The sequence below is a fragment of the Lygodium microphyllum genome, chromosome 4, assembly GCF_053477565.2.
Source record: "Lygodium microphyllum isolate KBCC chromosome 4, Lygodium_microphyllum_v1.1.10, whole genome shotgun sequence".
Lineage (NCBI taxonomy): Eukaryota > Viridiplantae > Streptophyta > Polypodiopsida > Schizaeales > Lygodiaceae > Lygodium > Lygodium microphyllum.
In genome coordinates, this window is record NC_141138.1 from 168,122,761 (window position 1) to 168,137,701 (window position 14,941).

Consider the following 14,941-nt stretch of genomic DNA (forward strand, 5'->3'; position numbering starts at 1 on the left):
ATGATGGTCGAGTATAGATCAATGGGGTGCATGACAATATTCCTTGTCCTTGTGAGCTTTCATTGTCATATGCTAGCAGAGGAGGAGTCTATGTATTCAACAGCCTCACTTCTTGTTTACTATCAACATTTTCCTGTAGTTCAAGGCCACCTCAGTGGTGGGAGATATTGGCTTGGAAAGTATTGCAGTGGAGACTATTTTATTCTTGTTTGAATTCAAGTCTTGCAAACCTAGTCTTTTGGTATCGTTTGTCTAATAATCTTTTTAAGGTAACTTTGTTATGTATTAGGTTCCTAGTTGGGTTTCTTGTTAGGATGAAGGCCATCTTAGTGTTGGGAGGGGAAGGAAATTGAAGGCAAAATAAAGTAATAAAAATTCATATGTAAAACAGGAAAATGAAGACATTCCCCCCCTTGAATATAAGACCTAGATATGGGAAGCATGAAGAAAAGAATAGAAATATATATCACCTTGCAAGGTCAAAGTAGTTTCCTTATTAATGTTAGTTAAACTAATGACTTCGTCTCCTTGGAGCATGTTTAAAAAAAGGCCAATAAGCCATCCCCACTTCAAAGTAAGAGTAAATGATGGAAATTTAATACACTCAAGTAAAATCATAAGACTAAAGTGTTTTTATTTTCATCATTAGAGAGTTTCTAAGTGATAGAGAGTTCATCTATCACTACTCTTGGTCCAATGAGCTGGATTCAAAGGGTAGTGAATTCTAGATGCATGTTAGGTTAATGACAAAAGACATCTACATCAATCTAGCACCACCTAATGTTTTGGGGAATTATAGTATAGTATTCCCTTCCTTGGCTTGCCACCTTATGCCCTAAGTGCCCGATTATTCTATATGAGCATGGGATGGAGTGTTTTGTGTTATTTTTCTATCTGTAACCTAACTATTTCCCTATAAGTGTGCTTTCACCCTTTTCATTTGTGATAGGAACTATCCATGGATAGTGACCATTGAGAGTCGAACTTAAGAAAGGCATTTTCACATTTATCATAGCCTTCTTGAAGATTCTTGTGGCACCTACAACATTTCTAGAGCCCTAAGTATGAAAAAATAATTAGGCGACACCACAAAAGATATCATTTGTGAATATTTAAAAGCATACATTGAGACACACACAATGATCACAAAAGGGCTTCCCATTTGCACACATTTGATCTAATTTGTCAAAATAACCTCAATAAAGGAGTGTAGAAATCTTTTACAAATGAAATGAACTACTCCTATGTCATATATGATGAGAATATGGATTTAGTAGCACTGGGTTGGCCTCGGTGCCAGTCATGGTAAAAAGTGTATAATACTTATGTATATTATAAGCATGATGGAACCTAGGGAACATACATTTAAAATGCATGAAAAATGCCCTCACATTTCATTCAAAACATAAACTTAAACTAAGAAAACAACCTATATATACTTCTTTCTTTTTCTCTAGAATATGACATATGAAGTGATTCTTAAGCGTAAGATATATAACCATATCTTTACATGTGTAGCTATGTGACACTTTAGTTTTGTCTTTTTTTTTGTTTCTTCTTCTCTTTCATTTAATTTTTCATTTCACATGCAAGGGAGAGAAAAACAAATACATATCTATTTCATTTAATTTTCCATTTCACATACAAAGGAGAGAAAAACAAAAACCTAGAATAAAAAAAAGAAAAAAACAACTCTAACACTAATTGCAAGTGATATACAAACCTTATAAAGCATAATGAATATATGCAACATTGAGAGATCTCGTAGCTCATAAGCTGGAGAAGAAGGCAAGCAAGGTGAAGCGATGAAGGCAAGCAAGGTGAGATGCATCACACGAAAAAGGCAAGTGGTTAGGCCCAACAAGCAAGAGGTGAAGTAGTGGGAGGAGGAGCCACTTCGAATGTTCGACAGCAGCCCCACAAAGGTAGTTCATGTGGTCGAAGAGTAAGAGGCATAATCAAAAACTTTAAGCATTAGTTAATATCAATTCATATTATTGAAGTATTAGTAAATACTTATAGCTTATTATTAACACCGCTCTGGGCGTTCAACAACAACCCCCACAGGGTAGTTCATGTGACCGAAGAGTATGAGGCGTAATCCAAAACTTCAAGTATTAGTTAATATCAATTCATATTACTGAAGTATTAGTTAATAATTATGACTAATTAAAAACTTATAATGAGTCAAAAACTAATTTATATAATTAATTAAGCACTAATATTAGTGATGCATTAGTTAATAACTAATAGTAATTATTAATGATTAATTACTTAGTTAGCAACTTAAGAGTAGTAGTTAGTGATGGTTTCGTACTTGATATATTAGTCAATAATGTGTGTGTGTGTGTGTGTGTGTGTGTGTGTGTGTGTGTGTGTGTGTGTGTGTGTGTGTGTGTGTGTGTGTGTGTGTTGACAATGTGATAACAAGAAATGGCAATGATCTTTTTGGCCATACAAGCCATTTTAACAAGGTTATAGGAGTGATTAAGAAGGGGAAATTCCATTTTTCTCGCACACTTATCTCGTTTTTTATTTGGTTGCAAGCTTCCACTTCCCCTTCAAGCTTCGATGCTTATCATCTAATACATCATTTCAACCTCCCTCCGGCTTGTCAATGCCACCTCTTACTCATCGTTTGGGCCATTTCATCAATCCACCATCTCCAATAAACATTGTTCATAAGTATTGCTATCTTATTACCTAAAATAAACCAATTCCTTCCATTCCCACTTTAGGTTTTTGGGAAGTAATTATCTAGCTAGTAATCTACAATCCAAGTTTTTGTGTGGATTTGCAAGCTTAGATTGTAGTGTGAATTCATAAGTTTAAGCTATCATTGTAGAATTCTTCTTAGTGTGTGAACTAGTAGGCATGAAGCTTACTTAAATATTTCGATGCAATATTCACAGTGAGAGATTACGAAACCATCACTAACTACTACTCTCACATTATTGACTAATATATCAAGTATGAAACCATCACTAACTACTACTCTTAAGTTATTGATGAATCAAATCATTTATTAAATATAGTCAAATCTTTAAAAGCAAATTTGCAATCCATAGAAACAAAATAAAACGAAGGGAGACAAAGCTAGAGAGACTTCTTAGCAATTAATTTGCAATTCATGGCCTCCGCCTTGCCACCTAGCTCAAAGATGGGAGCTCTCAATTGTTATTTTTAAAAAAATTAATATGCTTACATTTGGATTGTGTAAGACACAAGTTGTATAGCTCTACATCTTTATAGGCCTCTATTATAATGTTGTGCTTTCTTACACCTTGTCTAATCACCCTTTGCTTGGACATATTGCATGCACACCATAAATGTTAATTAAAGATAATGTGCTATGTTTTCAAATGTGATCATACTTAATTGAAGGCTCAATTAAAAGTCACACACTCATGTTAAGGATCATTTTTTAATCACACACCCATGCTTATGGACTAAGAATCACACGCACACATGCGCACATAGCCACGAACACACAGAGCTATAAGAAATAGTTAGAGTTAGCAAAATTAGTTTACGTGAGCTATTATATAACAAAAAAATAAACTAATGTATCAATAGCAAAGATAAATAAAAAGACACGCTAATAATAATAATGAACTTATGATTGCCTTCATCAAAAGCACATTACGTAATGTTTTAGAAACATAATTTGATTTAGTTAAGTAATTAGCTTTTTATACAAAAACATCATTGCCTTCATCAAAAGTAAAACATTATGCAGTGTTTTATGTATCTATTTTGATTAAATTATCTAATTAGTTTTATGTACATAGTTACTTTTACATATATCATCACATCTAGTAATTACATATACTTACATTTTGTAACTACTAGGTTGGTTATTTATCATTAAATAACTCATCATTAAAATATTCATAATTCATGGTTGTTTATAAATACAAAACTACTAAGTGTTGTACTTTGAATTAATGTAACTTGCTCATCTAGTTTTGTCTCCTCAATGTAAGCTCCATATGTACGATAATCCAAAATGCTAAAATCTACATTTTCTTCTCTTTCTCATGTTGAATAATAAAAGAAAGTTTTAAAAAAGTAAAGAAAATACATATATTATTTAAAGCCGAACGAATGACACCTTCCCTTATCAAAGAGACTTCTGCCTAGCTCTTCGACATATTGCTTGTATTGCATGTTCTTTTGTTTTTTTTGTGTTGCTACTATGTTTCCCAAAAACTGTAAGTTTGATCCAAATGAATTGGTGAAATTTGAATATCATTACATCTTAGACTGTAATCGAGCAACTTTATTTTTTGGTTTTATGTTATGCAAGGTACTCTTTATCAACACATCCCAAGCTGTGTCAAGTTTATAGTAAAATTTAATTAGCTTAAAAAACTTGAGTAACAAACTCAAATAATACATTCTAAAAAAGCATGCAATTGCTTTAAGCATACAACTGAAAGTAAAAGAGTACTTAATCATAGAATGATATTGATGTTATTTAATCATAGAATGATATTGTTGTTATGAATTAGCATGCAAGTTGTCAAGTTTATAGTAAAATTTGATTAGCTTAAAAAACTTGAGTAACCAAACTCAAATAATACATTCTAAAAAACCATGCAGTTGCTTTGAAAATACAACTGAAAATATAAGTGTACTTAATCATAGAATGATATTGTTGTTATGAATTAGCATACAAGCTGTGTCAAGTTTATAGTAAAATTTGAATAGCTTAAAAAACTTGAATAACCAAACTCCAATAATACATTCTTAAAAAAAACTCCAATAATACATTACAACAGAAAATATAAGAGAGTACTTAATCATAGAATGATATTGTTGTTATGAATTAGCATACATTCTTATGCTGACAAAGTTTACAATAATTCACTTCATGTAAAAGCTAAATCGCAGTAGGGCCTCATTAAGTCTTTCTAAGACAGTGAACTAATTTTGACATTCATAAACTCAATATATTACCTTCATTTGGTTTTAACTATTTTATATGTCACTCCTAATTTCAAATGTTGAACTTTGAATTTCAAACAATATAGAACAGGGACAGTTTTCAAAAAACACACAATGCTACTATTAAACATGGATGCCCGTGTCATCCTAGTTATAGAGAAAAGATTATCAGTTGGTTTTGTCATGCATCAATAAAAAGTGTATAAGATCGATTGCCTTAGTGCCGTAGTTTTACCTATTGTTGTTGTACAACATGTTAGGTTGCACCCATGAAAAAAGAAATGTATGTTTGTGCACCTTCACTTTTGGTGTTTAAACCCAATCTAAGCACAACTCGTCCACTTATGTATTTATGCGTGTCATGGTTCTCTTTACAAGACTCGAGAAAGGACAAGTGCATAGCATAAAAAGAAATCAATGATAAAGAATTCATTTCTTATCTGCATAAAAAGAAAAATTCAAGTGAACCACTACAACACCATCACTTATGAGGCCCAGGCGTCCTTATAATATAATTATGGGGGAAATCCCTGTTCCTCACATGAACCCAATATCCAACTTACATCCGCCTGATACAGGAATTTACAGTCCTTAATATTACCGGATGCACATCCGCATTAAAGACATCTTCATCAAGCCTATCAATGTGCTCCCATATCTGCAAAAGCGACAGGTGTAAGACAAATTCTCTGCTCATAGAAAATCTGTAAATTAACCCTTTCAACACAGGCAGGTACAGCTCAAGTGTCGCTTACCTCTGATGCATATTGCCTGGTTACTGCAGAGATCTGCCCTAGTGTAGATGCACGCCACTGCTGTTCCTCCTGCTCTTCTAGGGATTTCTCCTTCACAATGCCCTCATTCTGCCTGCACAAGGTTTAAAACAGGAGCTTGGATCAGAAAGCAAAGACTCTCAAGGTTCTATGTTCAATCCATACACACAATGGGATTCCACACCCTAACGGCTTCATACAGAACAGCCTCATAAAGATCCTTCATTTCAGATTGCTTGACTTGCGAACGTCGCATCCACCCTGGATGCATTTAACAGGGTCCGAGTGCCGCCAAGCAAAGACGTGGATCTATGAGAACCTATTGAACCTGGCTCCATAAGCAATGCCGGGTTCAAACTGCCAGCAAGGATCTATCATCTATAACTTGCCTCACATAGCAACCTTGAACCTAGCACTTACCAGATGGCAATTAAACCCAACCATGGCCAAAGCACACTGTTTTGGTGAACTGTATATCTACATTGTTCTTGCCTGATAACCTACATCAAAGTCATGGTGAACATTCTAAAAAGGGATCTGCCAAATACATTTCAAAGTTTGGTTTCAGCCCAAACAGAATTTGAATAATTCAAACAGACATGGTTACAGCTTGAGAAAAACGTATTCAAATGCCATAGCAACTTCACATCTGCTACTTACAAGATTTGGTAGTAGCCTTACTGAAGATTACCTTGCTACAACATCATTGTCGACATCCATATTAGCTTCGTCAATATCCATTGTGGAGGTGGTTTCTTCATCAGCGGTACTATCCTTTACAGCATCCTTGGAGAGGTGTTCCGCTAGCACAGAACAAAAATTTTTGAAGACAGCAACAAACAGGGCCTGCAAGCAGAACAAATCTCACATGAATTCAAATACTTGGGTATGGGAAGACACATTGTGTGAAATACACTGATGTTGACATTGGGATGCCTGGTAATCACATTCCTTTGAGCATAGGTTTAGGTGTACATCAGCACAACGTTAAAAACTGCTGATTGTGTTACAATGAACAAGGGAATCACACTAATGATCTTAACAGATAAATAGATAATGGCTGTACAAAATACACTTCATCATACTCCACTCCCCACCCGCCTGCCCCACCCCACCCTACCCCCGCCCCCTCCCCTGCCCCCCAAAAACGCAAAAAAACCACCCAATAAACAAAAACAAAAAACAGACAAACAGATATATGCAGAAAATGCCCATCCCCATACAGAAACCTGTCCCCCCCTTAGCTTTCATACTGAGAATAATCAGTAGCCAGCTTCTCTTTCCAAGGGTAAATATACGCAGCCAATGTAAAAGATTGAAGTTCAACTAAAGAAAGCCACACAGCAGCAAGGATAAACAAGGAGAACAGACGTTTCTTAGAAAATCTTCAGACTGTCACATTTGAAACAGAAAGAACCATGATAAACAGTGTCTGCCTGATCTAATCGTTTGTATACGTAAACGCCCATATTCACAGACCTAATTTGGCATATCCATCACAAAACAAGCAGTTAAATTGTGGAAAACATGTAAAATCAGCTTTATTTAACTATAACATATACAGCTTTATGGCTCCAGCAAAAACACCTTCCTGTTATATTTAGTTCACAATACCTCTTGTTCCTTCAAAGCACTTGTTAAAAGAGACTCCTTTGATTCCAAACTTTCTTTAGCAGATTTTTCTTCACTCTCTCTCTTTGCTACCATTGACTTTGCCCATTCGGTCTTTGCAGTTGCTTGAGTACGCACATCCTCTGCCTCAGCAGATGCTAACAATGCTTCTGCAACCTGCAAGTTACTGATTGCTTTGCTTGATGCAGCACTAGCATTGCTCACAGCAATATGACCAGCAGCCACTTCTCTCCTCAGATCTTTTGTCCGGTTAATCGTTTTGCTTATCGCGTTTCTAAGGACCTACAGACACCATAGCAAGCACAGAATTTAAGTCCAAAAGGTGCAAATCACACATATCACTGCATGTGACCAAATCGTGACATATACCACTAGAGTTTGTCAAAGTACAATACTTACTACTAACATCATTTTCAAAGCCCAATGGTGCAAGTAATGTAAAGTCTTATGCCTTTAAATCATCATGCTATTATACTACACTACAGTTCAAATTTTGAGAGATGCGAAACCCTCCCACAAGATTGTGATTAAAGCTTTTAATTATCAGACATCTATATGGGGAGAAAGAGAATGAACAATTGTTTAAGCTGACTGTCACATTAACTTGATGGATTGCTTCCTCTCTATATACACTCCGGATGTTATCCAGTATTTTTGGAGGTGTATGGTGTTTTTTCCTTACCTGAAAGCAATCACACATCGATTTTTATTTCTATATTCCCAACTCACAAAGCATTTTGGCCTTATCCAAATATCCCTCCCTCCTTATCAATCCTCACATCCCTCAACCTCAACCCAGCTCCTAGTCTCCTTTCACTACAGGCATCTATAGTCCATAATCATGGTCAATGAATACCACTGTAGCCTAAAATCCAAATACTCTCTAAGAAACCCCAACTCTGCACAGAAGTCCCTGATGTTAGCTCACCTCAACATTACTAGTGTTTCATCTAGAGAGCTACTTTTAACCACCTAGCAACATCCTGACACCATGTCATCTATCACAGCAACATAAGACCAATGAATCTTGGATGATTTGCCCTTCCCATGCTACATCAGAGTCTTACGAAGACTATGTTTTCTACACGCATACATGTGCCCCACAACTATTTGCAATGCATACATCAAGGCTTGCAAAAGACACCAGTCATCTAGGACAGTATTAATACCTCTAAAGGTGAACCAATCACCCATGATGCCATATACAAACCAAATCTTTGCATATCCTCCTGCTTGTCAACAGAGGGAATAGACTGGGCCTAAATTTGGTAATGGGCCCTGATTAGAAATTTATGGGGCATCCTGGAAATAGAACAAGCAATAATTATGGCTGAACTACAATAGAACCCCAGGGATGCACCACGCCGCCAAGGACAATATGTGAGCATTAGAAAATTATGTAGCATATTGCTGAATTATACCCATACCAAGGCTAAAACATGTAGCTACACACAACTTTTTTGGACAGAAGGTGACACCCCGCAACATACAACAAAGCAACCTGGCAACTGGGTCCTTGGATTTCCTTGGCTGGCTGTAATATAAACATCGGACACAATGCATTACCTAGCTTACTGCTGACTGTTTGCAAAACAGCCTCTTGGTGCTTTCAAACACAGCCCTACCTGCACCCTTGCAAGTTCTAAGAGCTGCACCATACCCCAGTCAATGGGAGTGACAGCACCAAGGCACCCCTACTTTGACTAGGCTACGAGCCTAGGACCCCAACTATGCCAACAAGGAAAGAGAGTGTTTGAGGTGAGAGAGCCATATAAGGAAGACAGGGATGTGAGCTAGAGAGAGAACAAGGTCTTGAGGAGAGAGAACATGATTTCTACTAATCAATGATTGCCAAGTCTTTGGACTCAGCAAGTTCATGGAGTACCACCATTCTTAGAGGGTACTCTATGAACTCCCAAAAGTTTTGACTTAAAGTTAAAGGGTAGTCAAATAAACGAGTCACACACCATTGAACTTGGGCCAAGTGAAATTTACTTGTGCATAGCTTGGCTCTAATACTCATACAGTCAATGCTTTGGTGGTGGTACCTAGCATGGTAACATGGAACCGGTTTTGGGGACAAGGACAGGAACAAGAACGCGCAAGGAGACGGGAAGTGCCATCCCTTGTCATCAAGAGCGGGCTCTAACAAGGAAATGGGACTAGAATGGGATGAGACTAGGATGGAAAGTACCTGCTCTTCTCAAACCTTCCACAACTCTCTTTCCTAGGAAAGAACGATTCTATTAATAAATCCCCTTAGGACAAAGTATCACAAGACAATGTACAAAAATAGATCCATAAAGGACTTCCAAAACAAAAAACATACAACAAAGGTGAACTCTGTTATGAGGCCTAAGTAAATAACCAATCATGAGGTCTATAGTCACAAAGCACATCTGGCTAATGGTGAAAGAAAGTAATCCCAAGTCCAAAGAAAAGCATCTCTTCATAGCCCCCCAATCTTTGGAAACAAGGAAAATGAAAAATGGAGTTTCAATGTTTCAACCAAATTTAGAAATGGGGGGGGAAGTTTCAGAATTAAATATTATATCTATGTAAAGGTACTTTAATATATCAATGCACATGACACCATTTACTCAAATTTCACACAAAACTTCAAGCTTCATGTCACATGAACATGTTGCATCATACATGATTACTACAAGATTGAAAAACATTATACATTAAGTTATGAATAATGAGGGTTGAGCAAGTAACAAGGCAGCAATCTGCATAGATATTATAAAACTTAAAAGACATTGGCATACATCATGGAGCATCATAAGTAAATCATACATAGTTCCACCCAAGTCTAAGACACATGATTCATCATCCAATGAAAAACCTATGTGCAACATAGAATGATAGATACAAAAAGATCACAATATGGCACATGTCTACACATCATCCGAGTTCATCTCCTTCTTTGAGGACTCTCTTCAACTAAGAGGATAATAAAGAAACATCTTGCTTTCACTCTAGCTCTAGCTCTGGCTTTTGTCCATGTTCACGCTCTAGTCCTCCAGCTGTCCATGGCCATCATGAACTCTTCCTAATAGTTCCTCATAAAGCATAGAGTAGATGTCAAATCTCTAGAATGCTATCCACATTCTCTGTGCCAATTTTATCTACATTCACCGGTAAGGCTCAAAGGACAAAGCATTTTCAAGTAGTGAAAAGATTGAAATGGAAAAACACTAGGCACTTCGAGTGGACCATTTTGAGTTTGTTTCTCTTCTTTGTTTGGAAGAGATCCCATGTACTCCAGTTCCTCCATCTTCCTATCCAAGTTAACACTTGTTATTTTCCGTATACACTTTGAAGCCCTCCTCAAGCTCATCATTACTACACTACTTTTTGTTGTGCCAACAAGAATGCAAACATGCACTACAACATGGATTGGTTAAGAAACCAATCCCATCATGTATTCCACACTACAAGATCTCATCAACCCTGAGGATGATGGATCATGGACGACAAACAATTTCAACAAAAGAACAATGAGCCATAGATTAAAGTTAAACAATAGATCAAATGATAAGATTAGAGGTAAAAACACACAAGTAAGTTGCTTCTCTTGCAACAAGTAACTATTTCAATTGGGAGCTTCCCCAATTTTAAACATGTACTCATAGAGAACCCTAAAATACTCCCCTCCATGTCGTTTATGCCCAACATAATGTAGATAGAAATGGTCTTCAACAATGTCTCAATCTCAAGACACAAGCTCTTGTTCAAGATGCTAATCCTAAATACAACAACCTTTGAAACCTCTCTTTCACTCCATGTGAGCCACTTCTAACATGCAATGGTCCATACAAAACTTGGATATCAACCCCTATCAACCTCTCTATCCCAATGAACACGTATGCAAATCTACAAGGAAAAGACTTGGAATGCTTAAGAATGTCTTGGTGAGCACTAACAGTTGGTCTCTTCTTCATAAACCTCACTATACTTCTTGTTGTCTTGAAGATGTTAGCCATCCAAGATATCTGATCAACATCTTCAATTAGCAAATCAAGACAATAGGAAGTACATGGAATCCATGTGATGGTCATAGTTATATCCCTAAGTAGTATGGACGAGATTGTACAGCATGATCTCTATCGTACAATACCATCTCTCTCTCTCTCTCTCTCTCTCTCTCTCTCTCTCTCTCTCTCTCTCTCTCCCTCCATAAAAGGTAATTGTATTAATTACGAAAAAGGTACAAGTTCACATGATTACAAGATACACGATAGCTATAATCCATCTTGTGTAAAATCTCAGTACGAAACCACAAAAGAGTTACAAAAGTCATGGCAAAGACGTAGAAGTCAAAGTGTCGAATGAGATTTATCTACCAATGCAAGAGACCTTTAAGCCTCGCAATATGTCCCAGAACATTAGAGGCCGAATAAAAAAGAAAGGCATTCCGAGTGGTCCAATTGTGCGAGCATCCCCAGTATCTAAAAAAGTGAAACAAGATTTTCATATGCAACTTTGCCGGTGTGGGGTATTTTGGCCGTACAAAAACCCAATCAAAAGGGCTTAGCGAGAAACCGACCATAGCTCGCCAAACCGCTGACAAGAGCAACCAGATATTCTTCGCGAGAGGACAAGAAATAAACCGATGACAGGCCGATTCCACAGTAGTGTGCAGAAAAAACAATTGCCGTTAGAGATTCGACGCTTGGAAAGGGCGGAGGCAAGAGGAAGACCACCAATCATCACCCTCCAAGGAAATACCTTGCATTTGAAAGGTGTCTTGTTCAACCAGCCCTCCATCACAGTTGCCTTCCACCATGACTGAGATTTCCGCAATCCCCATACAGTATTAGCTTTAGTAACTAGCCATTGATGGTCTTTAATCAGAAGATGATACACCTGGTTAGCTAAGGCCTTTTCCAAATTCAACCGACCTGCAAGGTCCCCGTCTTGCCAAGGACGATCCAAAGCAAGGGCAGGAAATGGTTGCCTGCTCTGGAGAACTAACCCAAGCTGTTCCCATAAATCACGGTATCCACAAGGGATTCTAAAAAACCTCCTAGCTGTGCGAAACGATATTAAGACATTACGACTGGCAAGTGTTTACCACAGCACAGAGGAACGGAAAATGGAGCAGAAGTGCGGAAAAAATGGAAGCCCGGAAATTTGAATGATTTAAATAACGGTGTCGCCTCGAAAAAATAAAAGAGTAAAGCGTGCCATTAGATATGAAGGCGCTTTTGAATCCTTGTAAAAAGAGCGTCTGGCTCACTCCTATGCAAATTGTATGCAATAGTGGGAACAGGATGAGTGGGAATGGTGGGAAATAGGAAAAGAGGGACTAGGCTAATAGCCGGCCATGTAAAAAAGTGTAGATGACCGCCCAAAAGGTAGAGCATGTATATAAAGTTCAAAAGTGAATAAGAAGCTTATTCTTAGGTGTGGCTAAAGCTTCTTCCTCTTCTCTTGCTTCTTACCTTTTTGCTTGTGCTTGAGTGAGGGATTGAGGAAGTGTGAGGAAGTGAGAGAGTGAGTGTGTGAGAGTGAGGGATCGTGGAGAAGAAGCTCCCCATCTTCTCTCTTCATCTTTCCTTCCCTTCTTCTCCTCTCTTGTCTCGCGCGGCTATGGAGGATGGAGCTTGACGGAGAGGGCTTGAGGTTGCTTGAACTTGCCACAAGGATCGTGGAGCTACCGGAGTGTGAGAGAGAGGAGGAAACTCGATCGAGCATCAAGGTAAGCTCACTGCACCCGCAAGGTAGGCATTGCGTGTTGGCTATGTGAGAGGTAGCCATGGCCGCTCGGCTTGAAACGCTTGATCAATAAGCGGTCCGTAGGTCTCGGGGTAGAGCTTCGTAGCTCCCCTACATTTTGGTTCCGTTGTCGAGACCGACGGAATCGAGCCTTGAGCACCACGCGCATCAAATGGAGCATGGTAGTAGGGTTTGCAGCATGAATCGGTGCTCCAGATAGTTAGGAGGATTAGGAGGTTTTAATCCCTGGAGCAAGTAAGTATTTTGATTTGCTGCTCAATGTTAGAGTAGGACCATTTGTCTTTATTTCTGTTTCTGATTTCTATTGCAATAGGTTAAGGGTAAGATAGGAAAAAGAAGGGAACAGAAGGGTTCTGCTGCTACTGGAGACAGGGAAGTTGAGGCGCAGATTCAGACATTTGGCTGGTGGAGTGTATGAGATTAGTCTCTGAGTCTACAACAGACTGAGGGAGGTAATAAGGGGCCCACGAGACCAGGGGAGGCCACATTCGACACCCTGTCTTCTGAGAAGACTGTGAGCCTGAGAGCCCGAGAGAGAGCGAGAGAGCTGCGGGAGATCGTGAAGTGCTGACCGATCGAGCGCCCCATCGCTTCAAAGGTATGCCAGACGTTTCCCTCTGTTGCTCGCATTTATTTGGAAAGTGCGACACGATTTGATAGAGTAGGCACTGACCTAAAAGCGCCGTACGCAACTTGCGGGCTGTCGGCCACGCCGTCGGACCAGTCCGCGTCCCATTCCCAGAATCGGACCGTCCAATTTCGAGAGTCGGACAGTCCGACTCCCATAATCGAACCAACCGAAAGAAAATCGGCCGTTGATCCGATCTAACTAACCCTTACAATCGGATCAGTTGAAAATCGGACCGTTGGTCCGATCCAACTCTTATAATCGGACCAGCCCATCAAGTCAGGCCACGTGTCCTAGTCCCAGACTTGAGCTGCTCAACCCATTGCAGTGGTCGGACCATCCCCGTCCGACTAAGGGAAGTCGGACCTGAGTAAGACTGGACCCGCCAATCCGATTCCCAGAATCGGACCAGTCCGTCCAATTCCCAGAATCGGACCAGAGCACCAGAGCTTGAATAGAAGGTGGTTCACCTAGGCCACAGTCCTGGGTACCTTGGTTACGTCTCTGATCCCCCAAGGAACCCAGTTTAATCTTGGAAGCTGGAGACCAGACAAGGTGACCGAAGATTCACCCCGAATAGCTAGACACCGGGCAGACATAATTTGGAATTGGACGTGACGTTCGGCAACCAACCAACCAACTAACCAACCCTGAAGCAGAATAGGAAATGCAGCAGGGTCTTTCTGTAAGACTTTAGATTGGCCAGGACCTACGCCTAGAGCCACATCAAGCTACAAACGTAGGCAGTAGGGTGGAGTCTGCATCATGCATTTAGTGCATCCTCACCTCACCTTCTAATTTCATCACCTAGGGTGCATTACAAGGAAAGGAAAAGCCTACTTCCACACTGAGCACTACAAAGCACAAAGCACAAGTTGTGGATAAGATTAACAGGAAACATAATAATATTAAGGAACCCACTACTAGGAGAGGATCCCAAAGCATAGCTGGCTACTAGGGAACCCCATCTGTAGGGCCCTAAGAGGACACGAAGATCCGGAGGACAATAACATAGAGAATCGGACGCTGCCAAAGTTACTCAAGTTGATCGACGACCTGGTGAAACTGGAAGTGGAAGCAATGTTAGGATCCCAAGGCGGACAAGGAGAGGACCAACTGGACTTGGGAGAATTCCCAGTCATGGTGCAAGAGTTAGTCAACAAGTATAACTTGCTGGCCACGACAGTAGTTCAGATAGGCCAGTAGAGAAAGT

The 14,941-nt window shown here is 39.1% G+C and overlaps 1 protein-coding gene across 1 annotated transcript in view; it reads right to left on the bottom strand.

Annotated features, from left to right (window-relative positions):
- Window positions 1-5,223: 5,223 nt before the first annotated feature.
- ABH1 (ARM repeat superfamily protein) overlaps window positions 5,224-14,941 on the bottom strand; it is a 154,322-nt gene continuing 144,604 nt past the window's right edge. Inside the window, exons 16-19 of the mRNA XM_087676835.1 lie at window positions 7,338-7,637; window positions 6,415-6,569; window positions 5,706-5,817; window positions 5,224-5,608 (exon numbers count right to left, since the gene is read on the bottom strand). Of these exons, the coding sequence (XP_087532961.1) occupies window positions 5,510-5,608; window positions 5,706-5,817; window positions 6,415-6,569; window positions 7,338-7,637 (666 nt within the window). The 3' untranslated portion in view covers window positions 5,224-5,509. The remainder of the gene's footprint in view (window positions 5,609-5,705; window positions 5,818-6,414; window positions 6,570-7,337; window positions 7,638-14,941) is intronic.